Source organism: Citrus sinensis, chromosome 5 (assembly GCF_022201045.2).
Source record: "Citrus sinensis cultivar Valencia sweet orange chromosome 5, DVS_A1.0, whole genome shotgun sequence".
NCBI lineage: Eukaryota > Viridiplantae > Streptophyta > Magnoliopsida > Sapindales > Rutaceae > Citrus > Citrus sinensis.
Genome location: NC_068560.1, coordinates 678,364 through 703,744, shown reverse-complemented (window position 1 = coordinate 703,744; position 25,381 = coordinate 678,364). Strand labels below are relative to the sequence as shown.

The following is a 25,381-nucleotide window of genomic DNA, read 5'->3' as shown; positions in this document are numbered from 1 at the left end:
GTAAAGAGATTGGGTTCAGAGTTCTATGGGGATGACTCTCCAATTCCATTTCCATGCTTGGAGACTCTTCGTTTTGAAGACCTGCAAGAATGGGAAGTCTGGATTTCTCATGGATCCGGTCAAGGGGTTGAAGGGTTTCCTAAATTGAGAGAGCTTCACATTTTAGAATGTCCTAAACTGCGAGGAACATTTCCAGAACACCTTCCTGTATTAGAGATGCTTGTTATTGAAGGATGTGAAGAATTGTTAGTTTCAGTTTTGAGTCTTCCAACTCTTTGCAAATTCTTAATTGGTGGATGCAAAAAGGTTGTGTGGGAAAGTGCAACTGGTCATCTCGGATCACAGAATTCAGTGGTTTGTAGAGATACATCAAATCAAGTGTTTCTTGCGGGGCCGTTGAAGCCACAACTACCGAAATTGGAAGAATTAATTTTGTCGACAAAAGAGCAAACATATATATGGAAGAGTCATGACGGATTACTACAAGACATTTGCTCTCTCAAAAGTCTGGAGATAAGAGGGTGTCCCAAACTTCAATCCTTGGTGGCGGAGGAAGAGAAAGACCAACAACAGCAGCTCTGCGAGTTGTCATGCAGACTCGAATATCTAAGATTGAGATATTGCGAAGGCCTTGTGAAGCTGCCACAATCATCTCTCAGCCTTAGTTCCTTGAAAGAGATAGAAATCTACAAGTGCAGTTCCCTTGTTTCCTTTCCTGAGGTTGCTCTGCCTTCCAAGTTGAAGAAAATTGAGATTAGAGAATGTGATGCACTGAAATCGTTACCAGAGCCATGGATGTGCGACACTAGTTCATCTCTCGAGATCTTGAAAATTTGGGATTGCCATTCGTTGACATATATTGCTGAAGTCCAGCTACCACTGAGCCTTAAGAGGTTGGACATCCAGAGGTGCAATAAAATAAGGACTTTGACAGTGGAAGAGGGCATCCAGAGTAGCAGCAGCAGAAGGTACACCTCATCTCTTCTTGAGAACTTAGCAATTTCCAGTTGTCCGTCTCTGACATGTATATTTTCAAAAAACGAGTTACCTGCCACGCTTGAGTCCCTTGAAGTTGGCAATCTACCTCCGTCCGTTAAGGTACTTGATGTTTATGGATGTCCAAAGCTGCAGTCAATAGCAGAAAGGTTGGACAACAACACATCTCTTGAAACAATCAACATTTCTAACTGTGAAAATCTGAAAATTTTATCGAGTGGTTTACATAATCTGTGCCAGCTTCAACAGATTGGTATTGGGGGTTGTGGAAATCTGGAGTCCTTTCCCAAAGGGGGATTGCCTTGTGCGAAACTCAGGAGGCTGGAGATATATGATTGTAAGAGACTAGAGGCCTTACCCAAGGGATTGCACAATCTGACCTCTCTTCAACAATTAACAATAATAGGAGGTGAGCTTCCAAGCCTTGAAGAAGATGGCCTTCCCACCAACCTTCATTCACTGAGGATTGAGGGTAATATGGGGATTTGGAAGTCAATGATTGAGCGGGGCCGGGGATTTCACAGATTCTCCTCTCTGCGATATCTTTTAATCAGAGGATGCGATGACGACATGGTGTCATTTCCACCAGAGCCAGAGGACAGAAGACTGGGGACCACGCTTCCTCTTCCTGCCTCTCTAACATCTCTGAGCATTGCCTTTTTTCCAAATCTGGAAAGCCTATCTTCTTCAATTGTTGATCTTCAAAACCTCACTAAATTGACACTCTATGATTGTCCCAAGCTCAAATACTTTCCGGAGAAGGGCCTGCCTTCCTCACTTTTGCAATTAAGAATCTATCGCTGTCCGTTGATAGAAGAGAAGTGCAGAAAGGATGGAGGACAATATTGGGACTTGTTAACCCATATACCTTATGCTCGAATAGCTGGTAAATGGGTTTTTAATGACGACTCAACAAAGGAAGACTGAAATATTTTATTATTAGTTTTTTTTTTAAATTGGGCGTGTATTATGTGTTGGTGATTAATGGGTTTTGGAAATAAAAAGAACAATGGGTTCGCATTATTTAGCAAAGGAGGACTCTATTAATTAATTAATGAATTAATTTCTCATTCTCAGCTGTTGAAACTTCAGTTTCTTATATTTGTCTTTTCCGCGGTACGGTTACATATATTTGACTTTTTTTTCTTCTAAATCAAGCGTGTAATTTTAAAATTCAAATCTCAGTTGAAAACTATTTTAAATTAATAAAAGGAAAAATGTTAGGTAGAGTAAGACGCTCGCTTTATTTTAGCAGCGGGGGACTATGAATTAATTAATTAATTAATGGATTAATTTCTTATGCGTATCTCATTCTTTAGCTGTTGAAATAAACTTCAGTTTCTTTTATTTAGCTGCACGGTTACATATGCTGCACGGTTACATATGTGTAATATTTCTCTTCTTCGGCAAAAGTTATTAATGTTCTTATTAGTAATTAATTAGTACATTAATGTTCTTCTTTTGTTGTGTTTGTATAACAACAATGCTTACAAATATCAATTGATCAAGTAAATTAAATTTAGTTAATTAATTCTAAACCGACCATAATTTATCAAAAACATTTTATTATATAATCTTCGTACATGTACGTCGTCATCAAATCCCATAACAACCAAAACAGAAAATCAAAAGAAAACAAGAAGATGCCACACAATAAAGCCCAATAAAATATCAAAAACGAAAAAGCAAACGAAGCCAAGCATTTGCCCCCAAAGAGAATCAAAAATAAAAAACAAACGAAGCTACGTGCATTTCGATTTTTGTGGCCTTAACTTAATGTCTTCGCCAGAACTCATCAGCAATGACGTTATAATGTTCTTTTAATGCCCTATTGTAAAGTGGTTTTTGAGTGCTAATTAAACACAGGAGGGCTAGACCATATTACAAAATTAATTATAATCTTCAATTGCTATTAGTATGAATTTATAAATACAATTTCATCAGTTACTGAATATTTGAATTCACCAACTGCAATGGATCTTCATATTAACACATCAATATGACAGAAAAGAGAATATCTTCATGAATTGGAGTGGGATAAATTTTTTTTCCTCTTAAAATGCATAATAAAGGCCAAAGAAAAGACTTTTTTTCTTTTTTAATTTTCATTAACAATAAACCAGGCGTATTAATGGCTATATTAATGAATTGATTTCTTATTGAGTGCAAATGTGTAATGTATAATGGCTATCTCTTTCTCAGCTGTTGAAACCTCATTTATATACATACACACGCACATTTTCTGTGTGTCAATATACTATTTATCAATTATTGAATATTTTGGATTCATCTAAACTATTATAATTCCAATAGACCTTCGTATTAACACATTAATATGACAGAAGAGGAATATCTTTATGTATTAGAATGTGATAATTTTTTTTTTCCTTAAAATGCATAATATATGCTAAAGAAAAAGATTCTTCTTTTTTATTTTTATTAACAATAAACCAAGAGTATTATTAATTTCTTTTACAAATTTAGGACCCGGATTTATAAAAAACACTTTATTGTTGTTAATACATAAAAGCCATCTTTAAAAATCCATCAAAATACAATAAACAGAACATCCAAAGAAAAACATCCCACAACAAAACCAAGAAAAGATCACAAAACAAATAGCACATCAAGCAAATCAAACACTTCTTTCTTTAATCAATTACATTTGAGCCTTGGCGGCCTTAACATCTTCATCGGAAGAATTACCAGGCTCTTCATCAATGTTAATAACCTTAGGCGGCCTCTTCTTCTCCTCAACAAGTTTTGGCACTGTGATCCTTAGAACACCATTTTCCAAATGAGCCTTAACATGATCCAAGTCAGCACTCATAGGCATCCTGAACTGCCTCCAAACCTTGCCAAATGGTCTCTCAACTCTGTGCCATTTTTCTCCTTCAACTTCCTCCTTATAATAATCATCGCTCTTCCTCTCCCCACTCACCCTCAGTACCCTGTTCTCTTCAACTGCTATCTTCGCATCGTCTTTCTTCATCCTTGGAATGTCGAGTGTGATCACGTGTGATGTTGGTGTCTCATTTCAGTTTGCTCTCGCCAGTGCTAGAGTTTGATGATGTTCAGCTCCTTTTGGGATTGTTAACAGGGTTTGTCCAAGAACCCTGAAAGGATCTTCCGTCATTGGGAACATTACGTCAAAGAAAGGTGATCGTGTGTACAGCATCAGAGCATTTGCTTTGATGCCATGTTCATCAATGTTGCTGCCATAACAAGAAACAACATTGCCATTGCAAGAATTCTTGATTTTGCCATCAACTAGCTAGCTTTTTTAGAGTGTTTGTTTTGAAGCTAAGTGTTTGTTGATTTTCTGGTGAAATGGAGGGAGGTGACATAGAGAGATATGTGTTGAAAAAATAGCATGTATATATGCTATTTTGAGGGCACATTTTGAGTGGGTCCCACTTAACGAAAGTGGAAAATAGCATGTATATATGCTATTTTGAGGGCATATTTTGAGTGGGTCCCACTTAACGAAAGTGGAAAATCTTGTGAGGTTCGGATTCTACTCCATTGATACTTCAAAAGTATAATCTTATTTTCTCAAAATGGTGCTTGGGTGAATGAGAAATTGTCTCTCAAAGTTCACCTTTGAAGTTGGAAATTTGAAGGGAAATGAGGCCTATCCCACATGGGAAAAAGAAGCCTAGGGATTAGTATTTATATATAAACACTTAACCATGCTTGTTCAAGAATTATAAGGATAGAGGCTCTCTCCACACGTGCGTGTGCAGGGGGGGTGCAAGTCCAAGACCGATTTGGTTGAACTCGTCTGCGTACGCGAATGTCAGCCCAAAATCATCCATGCAAGCTTGGCACGTTTTTAATTTCCTTTTGAATTTTTTTATTGTAATAGATTCACGTTTTGAATTCAAAGGATTTGTAACAGCTTCAACAATTATTTTTAGCTGTTATATAATTCATGTTTTTTTAATTCAATTTTAAAATCAATTCAATGAATTGATTTGGTTGTTATAACAATTAAGTAAAACATATTGAATTCGGAAATCTAATACAAAGCAGCTGTTACATCCTCATATGACTATAAAAAGGCACCTCCTCTTCTGTTTTTTGCACACTGAAAAAACCAGCACACTTGTTTTCCTTCCTCTATCTTCATCGTCTGTTTTCTCTGATTGAGCTCGCTGTTGTGGTTCGCCGGAATTTTCAGCCTGTGCTTAGCCGGAAATTCGTGCCCGTTGTATTCTGGGAAACAGATACCAGCTGACCTAAAGCACTCCAAGAGTGGTAAATCTGTTTTAAGGAAACTGTCTGCAGGGCTCAGGTTTATGTTTCTGTTTCTGTTTCGGTTTCCTTTCTCTTCTGTTCTTCATTTGTTGTTTCCCATTGCTAGTTTACATTGTTGTTTAAATTAGCTACTATTTAAATTATTATCTCACTGTGTATCATTTTTTTTACAATCTTAAAACAGAATCAATTATCATTGAGATGGCAACTGAAACCATTGATGATATTCCGTATGTCCCAGTTTCATCTTCTGTTGCTGCACCAACTGTTGTAAAGGAACCAGCCTCTGTGGCAATTCCTGTCAATCATGCGGAAGGGCCTGAAAAATTCAATGGCCAGAATTTCAAACGTTGGCAGCAAAAGATATTCTTTTACTTGACCATGTTGAACCTTGCAAGTTTCTTAATCGAGAATGCTCCTAAACCTAAAGAGGGTGAAACGGATATTCAAGTTGCAAGTGCAATTGATGCATGGCATCATTAAGATTTTTTATGTAAAAATTATGTAATGAATGGCCTTAGTGATTCCTTGTATAATGTATACATAGGAAAGAAAACAGCCAAGGAGTTATGGGTATCCTTTGACCGGAAATATAAAACCGAGGATGCGGGAACCAAAAAGTTTGTTGTTGGTCGCTTCCTAGATTATAAAATGGTGGATTCTAAAACTATAATAAGTCAAGTACAAGAGCTTCAAATTATATTATCTGAAATCCTTGCAGAAAGGATGCATCTAAGTGAAACTTTTCAAGTTGCCGCAATTATTGAAAAATTGCCTCCTGCTTAGAAAGATTTCAAGAGCTATTTGAAGCACAAATGAAAGGAGATGAATATTGAAGGGCTGGTTGTTAAGTTCAGAATTGAGGGAGATAACAGAAATGCAAAAAGAAAAGGAGTTATTTCTATGGCAAAGGCAAATTTTGTCGAACATGGACCTAAAAATAAAAATAAAAAAATGGGTCCGAAAGGAGGAATTTCCAAGAAGTAAACAAAGTTTCAAGGAAAATGTTTTAATTGTGATAAGATGGGTCACAATGCTTCATATTGCAGGTTGCCTAAAAAGAAGCGAGAGGAGAATGTGATGGAAAACATCACTCAACATGTTTCAGACATAAACCTCTCTACAGTGGTTTCAGAAGTGAATCTGGTTGGCTATAATCCGAGAGAATGATGGATTGATACGGGAGCAACCAGACATGTTTGCTCGGACAAAGGATTGTTCACTTCAGTTGAAGCAGTTAGCAATGGAGAGAAGCTATTCATGGGGAATTCGGCTACGTCTGAGATTGATGGTCAAGGGAAGGTGATTTTGAAGATGACGTCTGGGAAAGAACTGACTCTGAACAATGTGTTTTATGTGCCAGAAATTCAGAAGAACTTGGTGTCTGGATCGCTGTTGAACAAACATGGCTTCCAAATGGTGTTTGAGTCAGATAGGGTAGTTTTGTCTAAAAATGGGATGTATGTGGGAAAGAGTTATGTTAATGATGGGCTATTTAAGCTCAATGTAATGACTCTGAAACCAATAATTAATAATAAAGCTACTTCTTCTGCTTATTTGCTTGAGTCTTCTAATCTTTGGCATGGTAGATTAGGACATGTTAATTTTAAATCTTTGCGTAAATTAATTAACATGAAGCATATTCCCAATTTCCAAATTGATTTGAAACATAAGTGTGAAACTTGTGTTGAGGCAAAACTAACTAGGTCATCTTTCCAAATAATTAACAGAAACACCGAACCACTTGATTTAATACATATTGATATTTGTCACTTTAAATCCATTCAAACAAGAGGTGATAATAAATATTTTATTACCTTTATAGATGATTGCACAAAATATTGCTATGTATATTTATTGAAAAGTAAAGATAAAGCTTTGAAAAAGTTTATTCTCGACAAAAATGAAGTTGAGAATCAACTTAATAGAAAAATCAAAGAATTAAGGAGTGACCGTGGTGGTGAGTATGTTGTTATGTTTATGTCACTATGTGAACAAAATGGAATCATACATCAAGTCACGACTCCATATTCACCTCAATCTAATGGGATTGCAGAACGAAAGAATCGAACTTTAAAGGAAATGATGAATGCAATGTTGATAAGTTCTGGGTTACCCCAGAATATGTGGGGAGAAGCTGTTTTGTCAGCTAATTATTTATTAAATAAGATACCCTGAAAGCAAGAAGATAAAACCCTGTATGAGCTATAGAAAAATAGATCACCTTCATATAAATTCTTACGAGTGTGGGGGTGTCTTACTAAAGTAGTGGTTCCTTCAATAAAAAAGTGAAAATAGGACCAAAAACTGTTGACTGCATTTTCATTGGTTATGTACAAAACAGTAGTGCTTATCGATTTTTGTTACATAAGTCTAAAGTTCCAGATGTCCACAAAAATATGATAATAGAATCAAGAAATGCATCATTCGAACATGTGTTTCCTTGCAATTCTAGAGTGGAATCGAGAGAATTGCGACAATTTCATGAAACAACACTTGGAAATGAAGAAAATGATGAAGCACCAGAAGAAGAAGAAGAAGAAGATCAAGAACAAGAAATTGAGGTTAGACGTAGCAAAACAGCTAGGATAGAAAAGTCTTTTGGTCTAGACTTTCTGACGTATTTGCTAGAAAGTGAACCTCAAAGCTTCAAAGAGGTTGTAACTTCAGCTGAAGGCACTTTATGGAAAGAAGCCATTAACAGTGAAGTTGAATCCATTTTACAAAATCATACTTGGGAGCTAGCAGATCTTCCTCCAGAATGTAAACCTTTGGGGTATAAGTGAATTTTCAAAAGGAAAATGAAAGCTGATGGATAAATCAATAAATACAAGGATAGGCTTGTAATTAAAGGTAATAGGCAACGAGAAGGCCTTGATTACTTTGATACTTATTCTCCTGTTATGAGAATAAATTCCATACGGATGATAATAGCAATTGCAGCTTTGCGCAATCTCGAGATACATCAAATAGATGTAAAGACGGCTTTTCTAAATGGAGATTTAGATGAAGAAATCTATATGGAGCAACTTGAAGGTTTTATAGCTCCAGGACAAGAAAAGAAAGTTTGTAAATTGGTAAAGTCATTATATGGCTTGCAGCAAGCACCGAAACAGTGGCATGAGAAATTTGATCATATGATGATCACAAGTGGTTTTAAAATCAACGAGTGTGACAAATGTGTTTATGTCAAAGAAACGGAAAATGGCTATGTCATTTTATGTTTATATGTTGATGACATGCTCATTGTTGGAAGTGATGATGACATGATTAAATCTACCAAGAATATGTTGAAGTCTAAGTTTGACATGAAAGACATGAGTCTTGCAAATGTCATTTTGGAAATTAAAATCTGAAGGGCTTCTAATGGACTTATTCTAAGTCAAAATCATTATGTAGATAAAATTCTTGGAAAATTTAATAAAAATGATAATATTATGTCTAAAACTCCATTAGATACTAGTATCCATTTATCGAAAAATAGAGAAGAGGGTTTTTCTCAAGTAGAATATGCTAGAATAATAGACAGTCCGATGTACTTAACAAGTTGTACCAGACCAGATCTAGCCTATACGGTAAGTAAACTTAGTAGATATACGAGTAATCCAGGAACTGATCACTGGAAAGCTATCGTAAGAGTACTTAGGTATCTTCGATACACTCGTAATTATGGACTGCACTATACTAGGTATCCAGAAGTATTAGAAGGATTTAGTGATGCTAACTGGATATCAGATGTAAAAGATTCAAAATCCACTAGCGGCTATGTATTTACACTAGCAGGTGCAGCTGTATCATGGAGATCTTCTAAACAGACAGTAATTGCTAGATCTACAATGGAATCTGAATTCATTGCATTAGATAAATGTGGTGAAGAAGCAGAATGGCTACGCAATTTTTTAAAAGGTATTCCAAAGTGGCCAAAGCATGTGCCTTCGATTTGTATACATTGTGATAGTCAATCAGCTATCGGTAGGGCACAAAGCAATATGTATAATGGTAAGTCTAGACACATACGTCATAGACATAATACCATTAGACAACTTATTTCTACTGGAGTTATTTCTATTGACTATGTGAGGTCAAAGGATAACATTGCGGATTCGCTAACCAAAGGGTTAAATAGAGAGCTAGTAGAAAAATCATCGAGGGGAATGGGATTAAAACTCATAGATTGATTAGTCAATAACGAAGGAAAACCCAACCTAGTAGACTGGAGATCCCAAGATCTAGGTTCAATTGAACAACCTATTTGTTAAAGACTAAAGTTGGATTATTGTGGGGTTTATTCTCTTGAGAAGATTACCTCATTGACCATTCATATTATGAAACAATGATGCTCGTGGGGAATAAGGTTGAGCTAGGCTCTTAATGATTCTTATGCGTCGGAAAATTCGAGCGGAGTAATGCGGGTTACTTTTAATTAAGATATCACCTATGTGAGAGAGAAGTGGGGCCGCTTCAAAGGGAGCTATGATGGGTTTAGCTCTTAGAAACTCTTGCAGAACCAGGTAGATGTTCAAGGCCAAAACGAACATAACCATGAGAACTCAACAGTGTTAGGAGAAATACCTATGTGTAGTATATGATCGTTTACACTAACGGCCGCACAGTTCAAAGACATCGCGTCTACTGATCAGCCAGTAAAGTAATTATACTATTACAAGGGAAGGTTAAAAGGATAACACCAACCTATCATGTGCTAGGTATCAATCCAATAAACTCAATCATTAAGGTCAAAAATGGTTTTGATGTAAAAAAAATATAGCGGTTTTTTGTTTTACTGCCAATTTTCATTCATGTGGGGGATTGTTGAAAAAATAGCATATATAGATGCTATTTTGAGGGCATATTTTGAGTGGGTCCCACTTAACGAAAGTGGAAAATCTTGTGAGGTTCGGATTCTACTCCTTTGATACTTCAAAAGTATAATCTTATTTTCTCAAAATGGTGCTTGGGTGAATGAGAAATTGTCTCTCAAAGTTCACCTTTGAAGTTGGAAATTTGAAAAGAAATTAGGCTTATCCCACATGGGAAAAAGAAGCCTAGGGATTAGTGTTTATATATAAACACTTAACCATGCTTGTTCAAGAATTATAAGGATAGAGGCTCTCTCCACGTGCGCGTGTGCAGGGGGGTGCAAATCCATGACCAATTTGGTTGAACTCGTCTGCGTACGCGAATGTCAGCCCAAAATCATCCATGCAAGCTTGGCATGTTTTTAATTTCCTTTTAAAATTTTTTTTATTGTAACAGTTTCACGTTTGAATTCAAAGGATTTGTAACAGCTTCAACAATTATTTTTAGCTGTTATATAATTCACGTTTTTTTTAATTCAATTTTGAAATCAATTCATTGAATTGATTTGGCTGTTATAACAATTAAATAAAATATATTGAATTCAGAAATTCAATACAAAGTAGCTGTTACATCCTCATATGACTATAAAAAGGCATCTCCTCTTCTGTTTTTTTGCACACTGAAAAAACCAGCACACTTATTTTCCTTCCTCCATCTTCGTCGTCTGTTTTCTCTGATCGAGCTCGTTGTTGTGGTTCGCCAGAATTTCTAGCCTGTGCTTAGCCGAAAATTCGTGCCTGTTGTATCCTGGGAAACAGATACCAGCTGACCTAAAGCACTCCAAGAGGGGGTAAATATGTTTAAGGAAACTGTCCGCAGGCCTCGGGTTTATATTTCTGTTTTGGTCTCCTTTCTCTTCAGTTCTTCATTTGTTGTTTCCCATTGCTAGTTTACATTGTTGTTTAAATTAGCTACTATTTAAATTGTTATCTCACTGTGTATCGTTTTTCTTACAATATGTACACTTAGATTGGATTATATCTCGGTATCTGGACAGTTTTTTAGAAGTCTATGGAAAAGAAACTGAGAGAAAATTCTAGCACAACGTAGAGACTCGAAGAAATGTTTTGCAGAACGTTCTGGAGAAAATTGAAACGTTTCTTTTGATTTGGGAATCTGAGTTAGAAGCTCACTGGAATTAGAATATGCCACGTGTTACTTAAAATAGTTTTGTATTAATATTGAACCAATTACTCGTAACTAATTTTAAAACACAATTTCATCATTATTTTATATATCTGAAGTGGAATTGTTCAAACGAAAGCGTGATTGGGAAAATAATTTTTGTCCCAATTCACATAGGAGAGAACGCTAGTCGGCGTTGTCAAGTATGTTATAATCTCAAAACATCACAATTGTTGATAACCGGTAAAAACCAGTGCAATTTGATTTTCGATTTATTCACGACTACTAAGTCGTGATGGGTGTCATCACCAGGCAATAGAAATAAATCATGACAAATAAAATTAAAGAACTATTTTGTACTAGCTATACAAAGAAGTATATTACAGTACTATACACCCAAAAGAAAATTAAAAAAATAAAAATGAAGGCACCATTCATACCTCCAAATCCAGCACTAGCACTTGAAAACAATAGAAACAAACGAATTTGCCAATAAAAAAGTCCGTTGGAGAAAGCCAAGAAGATGCAACTAGAAGCCAAGTGATGTAAGGGAAGGAAATCTATTCCGAAAGAACTCCAAATCGAATTCAGGAAGTAGCATTGACTTACCCAGTTACAAAAGGAAGCCACTTTGATCCTTTAAGATGATTCTGATGAAATTGGTTCCCTGCATTGAAACCATAAACTGCACCAAAACCAGAGCCAGATTATAAGGGAAGAAAAAAGGGAGGAAAAAAAAATTTTACAACATGAATTGGACTTTTATTTTATCTTCCACAAGCAAGAAATTCGACTAGAAAAGTATAAAACAAGTATAAAATATGAAATTTTTAGCAATCTTACAAAATCAAACCCAAATCTCAATAAGAGTTTACATAGTTTTAGTAAAGCTCTACAACTATTTTTTTAACACCTAATAAGATCATCTCCATAAATTTGAAAGCTTAAAACAAAGAAAAAAATACTTTTGAATACAAATATACAATGGAGTAGAGAGCAAAAAATAACTAGAGGGGAAAAAAAAAAAAACACCAAGAGCAGAAAGATTACATATACCATCTCCAGCCCATAATTCGGACTTATGGCCATTGCACTTATAAATCAAGATATGAAGTTTAGGGTCTAGAGTCTTCAACTCCTTGCAGTTCTCCTCCACAGATGATCTGTAAAAGTTATAAGAGAAAGCTAATTAGTTTGCAACTCTTTCTAGCAAGTTGATTAGTAATCCTAAACAAGTTTATAGCTTATTAACTATAGTTGGAATTCCCCCAAAGTTACTAAAACACAAACAATAGAAATAGTGAGTTTTAAATTAGTTGTGAGCAATGCATAGTCTGCCATCATTCTCAATTTGGTCTCCCATGAATATCATGCCGATATGTATAAGGATATTTTCCCAATATCAGACTAAAACAACATTTTCATAACAATAATTCGGACATTTTCTACTATTTTTATCTTTTTGCTAACCAAATGCAACATCAGAAAATAAATTTGAAGGAAAAAAAAATTTAAGCATACTCATATAATTTAATCATAAATATTATCAATAAAAATTAGCCTAGATCTAAACAATTGAACTCTAAACAAATTAAACAAAAAAATATATAATTTAGGATGCTTCAAAACTTTGATTGACACAAATTGCATCATTCCACTAAGACAGCCGAAACATATTAAATTATAAGGAGATTAATTTTTTTTTTATGGATTGAATTTTAAAGAGATTTTATTCAAAAGAGAAGAAGAAATTTAATAAATTCAGTATCTAACACAGCATATCCAAATTACTAGAACAAGAAACAAAAGTTAGAAAGTTCTCAACTGTGGATGAAGGAGGAACTTATTAAAAACTTTGCTACACTTGTGCAGAAGAAGAAAATAAGCATACTTTGATTGAGTTTTGCGGTAGGTTTAAACAATGGGTAAAGTAAAATAATTTTATATAATTATTGTTTGTCTGTAATAGTAATTCAAATTATCAGTAATTTTGTAATAAAATTATCAATAAAAAAGTAAGTTTAAAGAGTAATTTGGTGGGTTCAAATATTCTTACCCATAAAAAAAATCACATGATATTTACCTATCATCACTTCATTTTGTATCTGCATCAATTATGAATTTATCATCAAATAATCACAGAAGCATTATACATCATGCAAGTATTTTCATGACATAAAGATGTATGTCATAAAATTTGTGTCATTAAAATGCATTTTTTAGTAGTGTATTATGATAAATTTACTACATTATCATCTTTGTGTAATCTAACTCAAGATAATCAATATTTATGTTGATTTTGTCCCTTTAATCATTACTTTGATGTATGCTTTTAAAAATTCTCCTCACCTAACGATTTCATGTAGCAAAACTTGTACGCACAACACAGCTCTATAGAGGACTTGCACATTAATGAATTAGTGAAGTAAACAGACCAGGGGAATTTATCAAAAGCACTTTATTACATTATCTTCATACATATGTAAACCATGGGATACAAGTTTTTGTATATATAGACACAAATGAAAGTGCACATGCATTAGTTAGCGGATAATCAAAAGATGAAAATTGTATTCCCATCATAATTAACAACTAACAATCCAACATGATCCAGTGTCAATTAATATTCAGTTTTTTTTTGTATTAATTTCTTTTTCAGTATATATAATGGCATTCTAATGAGCCGAATGTTGATTTCGCTATATTAGGCACATGCATTAGCTAAATTCGGGTTAATGTGCTAAAGGGCTTCTTATATCATATAAATTACGCTGGTTCTTCATTATTAACACATTAGTATGACTAGTTAGAAAGTAATAAAGAGATGGATTTTTTATTGTGAAAGAAACAGAATTAATTGAAGAATATTATTAAAAGAGTAAAACTATTTGTAGTTTTAAATTTACGCAGAAGTCGGAATGCCATTTTATTATGTTCACCAGCAAATAGATTTCAAAAAATCACTTTTTTCTTTGAACACTTTTGTAAATATCAAAATACTCCTCGATAACATTACTTCTATTATCTTTATTTTTCTTAGAACACCCATAAAAATATTCATCACACCAAAATCAATTACCTTTGCTCTCCTTATTTTTCTTGGCAAAGCAAGTCTTCAAGTCAAATATTTGCTTGCGATGCCATGGTGAAAGAACGCTACTGCCATAACAAGAAATGGCATTGCAAGAATGTAGAATGCCACATGTTACATACGCAATACTAAATCAAGATTAGGATTAGGAGCCACGCTTCCTCTTCCTGCCACTCTAGCATATTTGGTGATTGTTGATTTACCAAATTTGGAACGCCTGTCTTCTTCAATTGTTGATCATCAAAACCTCATTTCATTGAAACTCTGTAATTGTCCCAAGCTCAAGTACTTTCCAGCGAACGGCCTGCCTGCCTCTCTTTTGTGATTAGAGATCTCGTGCTGTCCCTTGTTAGAAGAAAGGTACACAAAGGATGAAGGACAATATCGACACTTGCTAACCCATATACCCTGCGTCATAATAAATGGCAGAGCAGTGGATTTGGATTTGAAACAGAGGAGGAATGAGTACTGAACTGTATAAATTAATTAATTACTTCTACTGCATGGGCTCGTAAATCTCTCTTAAAACAGAGGAGAAATGTAATATGTGACGGCCTGTATGTAATTCTTGATGTTGTATCTTGGTATTGTCTTGATGGCTTGGCAGTCTTTGGGCAGCTGATTTGCTTACTTCGAATGGCAGAGCTAAGCTGTAGTCTTCGAATTGCCATCGCGTGGTTCAATAGCAAAAGCAAGTCTTCAATTATTTGTTGATCTACTGCGCTATTCATATACAACTAAAAATCATCTTGATTCTTTGACTAATAAGAATTGTCATTCTGAACTAACGGCCAGTGAGGTGAGGATTATTGCTAAAATATGAATTCTATCATGCATTTTCTATACTATTAATTGTTTAAGCCTATACACTAAGACATCAAACCATAGATTCTGTTCTAGCTACTGTTTTCCACTTTAGATAGGGGATTGATTTTCAGCTTTTTCTTTTAGGGCCTATGACATCCCAATACTTAGTGACCAATAGTACATAAAATAGACTTAAAAATGGATGGCTATTTGATTCCCCATGACCTACAGCAAAACTAAACAACGAACTCCAATACCATCAATTTTTGCGTTTTAATTTCAAGTTGAAAAATAGTGAAACCAGAGGCTCAGGTGATTTAGTTTTGTTTATATATTTAATCAAGAGAAAATTAAACCTGCGTCGTAGCTAGACACAGTTTCACTGGTTATAACCGCCCATTATTTGCATAGTTATCTAATTTTGAATAATAATAATAAAATTCAAAATCTGTATTAAGAGGGTGAGGTTTCCATTTCCCCAATTTTTTTTCTTTTGAATAAACAGCTAACCTAATAGAAAGGAAGGCAAATTGCAGGACCATTGCAAAGATCCTAGAGTGATAAGAAATTTTGTAGTTTGCTTGGAGCAGTTTGCAAAGTAACTTCAATAAGTAATAGCAAATAAATAAATGAAAAATGCACAACATGTGCTAACAATGATATTAGCATTTATTATTTTTTAAAGTGAAGTTATTTGGTAATTAGACACGTGCTTTTATTCTTTTTGGAAAAAATAAATGTTTGCCATATTTTCCTCCGTTTATTTGCGCTACCAATCTGTAGGGTCTCCATTATTTGTCTATTTTTTTCAGCTTTTTGAAAATCTCAAACTTGTCAAATATTTTAGCGATTACTTTGTAAAAATTAGAAGTTTATATTTCCTTCAATTGCATTGCTAATTGCTTTGAATTACTTGAGCCTTCGCAAACTAAACTAAACTAAACTTTTTCCTTTGCAAATCTCTTTTAAAAAATTCCAACTTTCCTATAACACTTTCTCACTATATAAGTTAATAATTACTTAATTCGAAACTGATTATATATTATATGTATTTGTGGCTTTTATAAAATATATTCTTTTTGTTGTTCTTGTAATTGATTTTAACTTATCTCATCTGTAATTTTTTGGTATACCAAAATCAAATCTCTTCTCGACATTCTCTGGAGTCTTTCGTCAGCATTAATTGAACTTCGATTTAAGATGTACTTACAAAATGGTTAGTGAAGTGATAAAATAAGGTCAAAGTTTTGCATATACATCTTTTACTTTTAATTGTCAAATTATTTTCAAGCAAACAATATTAAATTTTTAAAGCATCATTTTATTGCCAAATATGTTTCAGTAAATACATATATCATAATTACATGATCCATATTTGGTGTCTATCATTACTCATCACACGCTACAGCGATATCATTCCCCATTACTCTTTCTTCATATTTTAAACTAACTCAAATAAACTATATATATCTTTTATATGAAATTACATAAAATTATGAAATCAATGTTTTTGATATCATGTCATCAGAACTGATTGATGATGAAATGTTAATGTTAATTTGCATGGTGATAGTACCACGCCAGTAGGATTAATGTAGTCGTGTAGGCATATTTTCTCTGTTGCTGTGGCCATTGCACAAAGAACTAAATTGATCAGTTATTTCCTCTGTTTATTTGCTCTGCTTAACTTGTAGTGGCTTTATTATTTGTATATTTTCCCAATATCTCACGAACCTCAAACTTGTCGAATGTTTTGATGCTTACATCTTAAAAATGATAAGTTTATGTTTCCTTCATTTGTTCTGTCAGTCAGACGCATGCATGTGCGAAGCTTACTTATATTTCATTATAATCTCTCAAACTTAATCCTTTGCTTTGGCCATGTGGATTTGGTCGGGCGTGAATCCTGCTAATTCCTTTTTTATACTTCAACTAATTAACCTCTTAATAAATTCCCGACTGGCTTTGATTGTTGTTAAAAAAAATAATATTAATCCTGCCGGCCAACGTCAAGCTTCTCTGTTTTGGGACTGGGTGCTTCGCATTTTTTAAACTCAACTTGCTCTGCCTGTAATTAACAATTTATATTCAGCTTAAACTTTGTTATATTTATTTTGACACGACACTAAATAAGCTCTTGCTCCATATTCTGCACAAGCAGTTAATATATTTTCTATCTCTTTGTTGCTGTAAAGTAAGCCAGTTAGATTGATTGTTGGACCAGAAATGTACACCCACGGCTTCTTTACAGCCTCGATGGAGTATTGTCACAAGTATCAAAGCCCACTTCAGACTGGGCAGCGATATTCACAATGATCGCTTTCAAAAATTTGGCAGCAGAAACATATATAGATCCCATTGGAGCCTGCTGGGAAGCATAATGTATTGTTCCACCTTCTAGGATACAGCAGAGGACTAGCTTATTAAACAGAGATTGAGAGCAATCTGCACATATGAAATCTGTATTTGTGTCGACTGGGAAACCAACGTTGTTTTGTCTTGCGAAACTTTCAAAGATAGCAGCTTTGACTGGGATGGTATCGGCAAGAAGCTTTAGTCTACATCCATATGAATCGGGTTAGAGTTTGGTGTCTCAGTAATTGACAGTTTAGCACTGTTGACGACAAAGATGGCTGATCTAGAAAACCCGGTCATCTCAATTGATTTGGCCTCTCACAACCCTCTGAAGAAGATTTATCAAAAAGAAATTTCGTAAACTAACTAGCTTCAATGAACAATAACAAATAGCAGAAAATGCCAATGCAGCGGCTATAAGTGCTGTGAAGTGAACTACAAAGAAATATTAAGAAAAAATCAGAGGTCGGATAAGCATAAAGCAAGTGAATTAACAAAAAAATCCAAGAGGCAAAATAATCGGGGTTATTATTATAGTCCTCGCATGATACTGAATTGCTTAAGTCGCTTCCAACTTTTGTAACATAAATATCAACTATCTTTTTACTCTCATGTTCAAATGGAAGAGATAATCAACATTGGATATTAGAAGCCCATGAAAAAGGCAATCAGCGCAGTAGTCCCTTCTAGTACTTCAACAGTCTTAGCCTCTTCTTCTGATATGACAAAAGCAACTTCTGAATATGAATAAACCTAGAAAGAAGAATTTGGCTTTCGTAAATAAGAAGTTCTTAAAACAAAAAGCTAACAGATAACCAATCAGAATGAATCTTAAAACCCATCTTATGGCTTAAACCGGACAAAATAGAAATCTCCTCTTGCAATAACATAATTGAGTCAAGTAGCCGCAAAAATGAAAAACAATCACCTGATTTTTAGCAAGGCGAGATCCAACTTTTCCTGTTAGTCGTATTAATTAATTAGTATAAATTAGCATAATGTTGAGTGAGTTTTTGTGATTGCTGTGACATAATATGATACTATTCAATCAGGCCACTCTGCTTTTTCAGTGATAGAGATAAATAAGATTAGTGCACATGCGTTAGATAGATATAATTATAATTCAAAGATTATATTCCCATCATAATTAACAACTAATTTTCAGTTTCTTGTATCAATTTCTTTTTCAATATATCTAATGGCAATCTCATGAGCTCAATGTTAATTTTACCGCATTTTGCACCTTTGTGATATTTAATTAAAACAACACCAACATAAAAGAAAATTTGACAAAAGTACTGCGAAGATTATCATCACCTGAATTTTGGATACCAAACATCATAGATAAATCAACAATCCCAAACTAACTAAAAGGATTAGGAATCCCTTAAGATAGAAATTTACATTACAGTTTTGTCCAAAACTACCAAGAGAAACACCATAAAAGCAGAGTACATGGCTTGTCACATAAAAACAGATTACATCTTCTCCTCAGCAGCTGAATCTTCCTAAGAGCTCAACGATAACACAATACACAATTCGATGGATAGTTGCATGATCGGGAAGTGTAACTTTGCACTTATAATATGATCTTTTCATCAGACTTGGTCAAAGATCGTTTTGTAATTAATTTCATAAGCTGAGTGTATATAAATCCTCGAGTGTTCTTCATTAAAATAGCAAGATTGAACATAATTAATATAATGGAAATCAAATTATAATGATCGAATTTTCTAGATTAGAATTATTTCATCTTTGTATAATCTAACTTGAGACAATCAATATTTATACTGATTTCGTCCCTTTGATCGTGACTTTGATGGTTGCTTTTAAAAATTCTCTTCACATACCGATTTCATTTAACAAAAATTTTACATACAATACGACTTTACAAAGAATTAAATAAAACCAAATGAAATATCAAGGCTGTTCACGAATTGCCTTCCTATGGTTCCACAGCCAAGCAAGTCTTCAATTATTTGTTGATCTAGTGCTCTACTTATATACAACTAAAAGTCAATTTGATTCTTTGACTAATAAGAACTGCCAGTTTGAACTAAGGGCCAGTGAGCTTAGGATTATTGCTAAAATATGAGTTCTATGTTCTATCATGCATTTTCTATACTGTCAATTGTTTGAGCTTATAAACAAAGACATCAAAACAAAGATTATGTTCTAGCTACTGTTTTTCACTTTAGATTTAGGATTGATGTTCAGCTGTATCTTTTAGGGCCTGTGACATCCCAATACACACACATACACACACGCACACACATATTGTATATGACCAAGCTATGGATAATAATTCTCTTCATTCTGGATTCAGAAATTGCAACAGTAGGATCTAACCCAAAAATTTTGCGGTTATTGAAGTTGCTTTGCTGTGAAATTGACTGTAACTCATTGTCCAAAAGTTGTAGTTGTGTGTTATTCTTCATTGAAAAAAAATCATTGCAAAAGTGTCCCAAGCTTCCTTGGGCATTTTTTTTCCTTTTTGTGTATTGTAACATCTCTTCTTTAATCGTACTCTTGATGGCAAACATGGACTTCCCAACTTTAAAGAAAAAAACCAACCTCACCGAATGGAAATACAAATTGCTGGACCATTGCAAAGATCCTAGTGTAAGAGTAAATTTTGTATTTAGCTTGGAGCAGTTTACAAAGTAACTTCAATAAAATAAAAGAAAAGAAAGCACGACATATGCCATCAATGAAATTAGCTTTTATTCTTTGTTATAGCGGAATTCATTTGGTAATTAGACACGTGCTTATATATGGTAGCTAAAGTTCTTTGGTAGTAATATCAAACTGTGCTTCTTTTTGGGAAAAAATATCGCAACATTCTTTTTCGGAAAAAAATAAAAAAATATATGTATAACGGTAAATATTTGCTCTGTTTTCCTCTGTTTATTCGCTTTGCCAACTTGTAGGGTTTTCATTATTTGTCTATTTTTCCAGTTTTTTAACATCTCAAACTTGTCAAATATTTTAGTGATTACTTTGTCAAAATCAAACTTGTATTTCCTTCCATTAACTAAAGTTGTTCCTTAAGCAAATCTCCTTTTAAAAAATTCCTATTTTTCTATAAGACTCTCTTACAATACAAATTAATAATTATCTAATTCGAAACTAAATTTATATTATGTATTTGTGGTTTTATAAAATATGCTCTTGTTGTTGTTCTTGTGATTGATTTTGACTTATTTCATTTCTAATTTTTTTTAAGACAAAAATCAAATCTCTTTTCGACATTCTCTAGAGTCTTTGGTCAAAATTAATTGAACTTCTAATTAACATGTAGTTACAAAATGGTTAGCGAAGTGATAAAATAAACTCGATGCATTGGATATATATCTATTAATTTTAATTGTCAATTTATTTTCAATAAATACATATTTCATTATTACACGATCAATATTTGTTGTCTATCTTTACTCATCACATGCCACATCAACATCATTCCCCATTACTCTTTCCTTATATGTTAAACTAACTCAAATCAATTATATCTTTTCTTTGAATTACATAAAATTATGAAATCTATGTTTTTAATATCATACCATCAAAATTGATTGATAAGGAAATGTTAGTGTAATGCTGCACGGTTATAGTACCATGCCAGTCGGATAATGTAGTCATGTAGACATATTTTCGCTGTTGCTGTGGCCATTGCACGAAGTAATAAATTGATCACTTATTTCCTCTGTTCTGTTTATTCATAAACCTCAAACTTGTCCATTGATCCTTGCTCCAAGCCATTTCCTGTTAGTCAGACTACGAAGCTCGCTCATTTTTTGCATCGACTGATCAAATTACTTATTTTTCTTTTTGATCTTTGTTCTATGTCTTCTTTGGAAACGTTATCGAAATCACCCTTAGCCAATTATCAAATCAAATGAAAAGTTCTGTCAGCACTTGCAACATATGCAAGTGCTGACAGAATATATATAATTTTCCTGTGTTGATGGTGTAAAATTTTGAATGATACTTGAAAATTGCAACACATCCAAGAAAACAAAACAAAGAAGCCAGTTCTTCCTAATTGGCACATTTTACTTAATGATGTGCCCACAAATGTGGGACTCTAATAATGTTTGGGAGATATAAAAGAGCTTGGGTAACAATGTAGGAAGCTCTACTCTTCAGTGATGGAATAATGTTTCGTGATTGTCAAATATTTTATCTTTTAATTAATCATAAAGAACTAGTAGTAGTATTAATTAATCAATATAAGCTAGCCAGCTGAATGTTCAATGTTATTGCACTTTTGAGTTTTGAGTTTCTGTGATATGATACTATTCAGTCACGTAACTCTACTCTCCAGTGATTCCTAATTTCTGTGATAGGAAGCTCTGTTTTCGATATTTGGCACAATATCACGAAATTTTGAGATTCAAATGATTTTGCCTAAAGTGCTTCCTACATCATATAAATTACACCGGTTCTTCATAATTATTAACACATTAATATGAATAGTTAGAAAGTAATAAAGAGATAGGTTTTTTTTTTTTTGAAGTAAACATAATTGATTGAAGAATATTATTAAATGGGCGGGACCATTCGTAGTCTAAAATTTTCTCCCCATTATTATGTGCGCTAGCTAATGGGTTTTAAGAAATCAATTTTTACTTTGAATACTTGTGTAAATATGAAAATACTCCTCAACAACATTCCTTATATTATCTTTATTTTTCTTAGTACCCCCATAAAAATGTTGATCACACCAAGATTAATTACCTTTGCTCTCCTTATTTTTCATAGCCAAGCAAGTCTTCAAATCAAAGCATTTGCTTGTGATGCCATGACCAAGAATGCCGCTGCCATAACAAGAAATGGCATTGCAAGAATGTAGAATGTCACATGTTACCTAATCTGCTCTAAATCAAGATTAGGATTAGGAACCATGCTTCCTCTTCCGGCCGCTCTACATATCTGGTGATTGTTGATTTACCAAATCTGGAACCCCTGTCTAAACCTCACTAAATTGAAAGGTACACAAAGGATGGAAGACAATATCGGCATATGCATTGTCATAATGAATAGTAGACCAGTGGATTTGGATTTGAAACAGAGGAACAATTAATACGCATTCAAATAGCAAAACACTCTAAAATCATTTCAACAGGATGTAAATCTCAAATCCCTATTATTATTACGAGACTCAATTAATTTCAATTGAAAATATTACACATTCAATTATCACCTGAAATCAACGTTGCTCTTGGCGGAATTAAGGAGAAAGCTCTGTTCTCAATATAATCTATAATCTGCTTGAAGAAAAGAAAGAAAAAGATATCTTAAGTTAAATAAACAAAAATTGAACAGAAGTGTACTAACCAAAGATAAAATAAATTGATTCTTTCAAAATTGAGTATGAAAATGAAAATTATTTGTGCGTTCCTTGTTTGTTGAACAGGAAATTGAGACTTGGAATCAATTAAATCAACCTTGGTTGATTAAAAATACAATTAATTCAAGTATAACCATAAATTATCAAACTAGAAAGAGAGATATAAAAAAAAAAATTATCTAAATTAAAGGAAACAATACCCAATATTCGAGAAGCAGCGAAAGCAAGCTAAAATTCTTCGTGCGTTCTTCTTCGAAAGAGAATGGAGATGTAATTCGGTATTGAGTGATTGATGAAAAACTGAGAGGTGATTATTGAAAAGAAAGTAATGGGAATGAGTTTGAATTTTCTCAAAAGAAACTAAAATCTGTTCTAAGAACGAAAACAAAAGCAGTATAGTCAATGTTTTTGTTTTTTTCTCAAGTCAATAAAAGGAAAAGGTAAATGATAATTATTTAATAAATATGTAATATATTTATCATTTATTTGATAAAACGTCACAATTATTTGACGTTTAAATAAATTGTCATTTATATTTCACAATTACTCAGTTTTTCACAAAATGTCATATATGCTTGACATTTCTTAAAAATTGTCAAATAGTAAATGTCAAGTATTCTGTTTTTTTCTTGTAGAATTAAGGAATGAAACTAAGAAACCGACTGTTAACTGTGAATGAAACCAATAACTTGATAAGTTAATGGTTTTTGCTGGTAGAATTAAAAAAAATTAAATTATTTTATTCATAAAAAAAATATCGCATTTCATTTCTCCCAAATTTTAAAATTGTAATTTCACTCTTATTCCTGTTATATTTCTACCATAATTCCTGTATTTCTAATTACTTTTTTTAAATTTTAGATAGATGTGCTGCATGTGCACGTGCATATCTTTATATGCATGTACTAAATAGGAAGCAGCATATAACGAAAACATTGCTTCTTTTTGCTGGGCACTGATTTTGTCTTTACAGAATCTGGTAACACAACACTTATTGGTGCTGGCCTCTGTTTCTCTTTTCACTTCTATGATTGGAAGAAAGTCAATAAAACCAAGTTGATAAAAGGGATCACTAAATATTTTCTTTTGGTAACGATTGGAAATCAGAAAAAAGAAAAAAAGAAATTGTATGTGGATCTAAATACAGGATAACTAGATTATTGAGATATTAGAATTTCAAATATCGAATTGTTTATGTATTTTTAAGAAAAACCTATGCGCTGCTTTAAGTTCGTCTTGTAATTATTGTTGCCGCCAAATTTAACTATTTATTGTGGGTCACATGTCAAACGAATTAATAATTTAGTTTCATACGGCATTCTTTTTATGAATGTTCACCCCAATTATCAGTCGAATTAATATTGCTTTTCAACATCACCGATTTTTTGTTTAATAAAAAAAAGAATTATTTTATAGTCTGCATGCTCCCATGGGTCACATGTCCTTCGATAATCAACTATCAAATGAATTAATAATTTATGTATATTCTGTCATTTATTAATGAGTTTTTATATATGAAATTTTCAAGTAAAAAGGAATGATCAGATACATTTCTCATAAAAGAAAACTTTTATGGCCTTCTCTTTTTAATAAATTCAAGTGTTCTCTTGTTGATGAAATAGCAAACGACAATCTTAAACTTACAGCCTCTCAGTGTGGGAGAACCATTGATTCTCAATCTAGAATATAGTTCTGAGTCACTCAATCATAATTACTAACCTAATTAACAAAAAAAACAGAATAATCTTTCTCACTTACTATATTTCGACGACAAAAAAAAAACTGTTTTTTATTGATTTTCTTTCTAAACACTTATTCAATCATGGGTTCATTGGCGAGTTGGCGACCCAAATAAAAAATGATCTGAGTGTCAGTGATAAAATAAACATTAGAATTACACAACTTTGCACTTTTCTCGTTATATAACTGTTACTTGATTCTGTAAAATGTTTCGAAATACTGCTTTTGAAAGTAAGTGAATATGAAAATGTCCAAAACTTAGTCTTATTTGCTGTACAATTGTAAAGAACAATATTTTGAAAACGTTAGCGGAGTAAATTTTAGCATTAATTACGGTTCTACTCTGAGTCCAAAATGTTTATGTTTTTCTTTTATTATTATTTTTAAAATTCTTTCATTGATTCTTGGTCCACCCCGTCCAGTTCGTCAAGGAGAAGACAACAAGCGTGTGAAGCTTGCAAAATTATCGATGGTGGTGGGGGCTGGCTTTATTTACACTTTGGTGGAATAAAAGTGACGCTTGCTAAATTATTGGTGGTTGGAATGTTTTTTTTTTCCCCTTTCATCTTCACTTTAGAGTGATTTCATCTGTGTCTATTTGTTAGATAACATATTAGATGAATAAAGTAATATATTTCTAAAAAGAAACGTTTTAGGAGTTAAAAAAAATATATACAGAGAGAGAAACGTCTTGATTTAACTTGGTTTATGAGTTGAAGATTTGTAAAGTGAAGGCTCTACGTAGCAGACACTGGATTAACTACTTGATCGACGAATATCTAATGGAATTTTGTGAT

The 25,381-nt window shown here is 33.3% G+C and overlaps 2 protein-coding genes across 28 annotated transcripts in view; one reads left to right on the top strand and one right to left on the bottom strand.

The window, feature by feature from the left end:
* The window catches only part of LOC102615293 (methionine S-methyltransferase), an 82,879-nt gene that overhangs the window by 41,478 nt on the left and 16,020 nt on the right, over positions 1–25,381 (bottom strand). The gene's annotated exons all lie outside the window — the stretch shown is intronic.
* LOC107174851 (putative disease resistance RPP13-like protein 1) overlaps positions 1–25,381 on the top strand; it is a 102,561-nt gene that overhangs the window by 72,146 nt on the left and 5,034 nt on the right. For 2 of the 27 annotated variants that reach the window (XM_052441231.1, XM_052441229.1), the window contains one exon: positions 307–521. The exons of 18 other annotated variants lie outside the window; for them this stretch is intronic. In XM_052441231.1, the coding sequence (XP_052297191.1) occupies positions 307–521 (215 nt within the window). Of the gene's footprint in view, positions 1–306; positions 2,067–25,381 lie in introns of those variants that run through there. 7 more of the 27 variants (XM_052441234.1, XM_052441228.1, XM_052441235.1 and 4 more) reach the window with 5 other exon arrangements.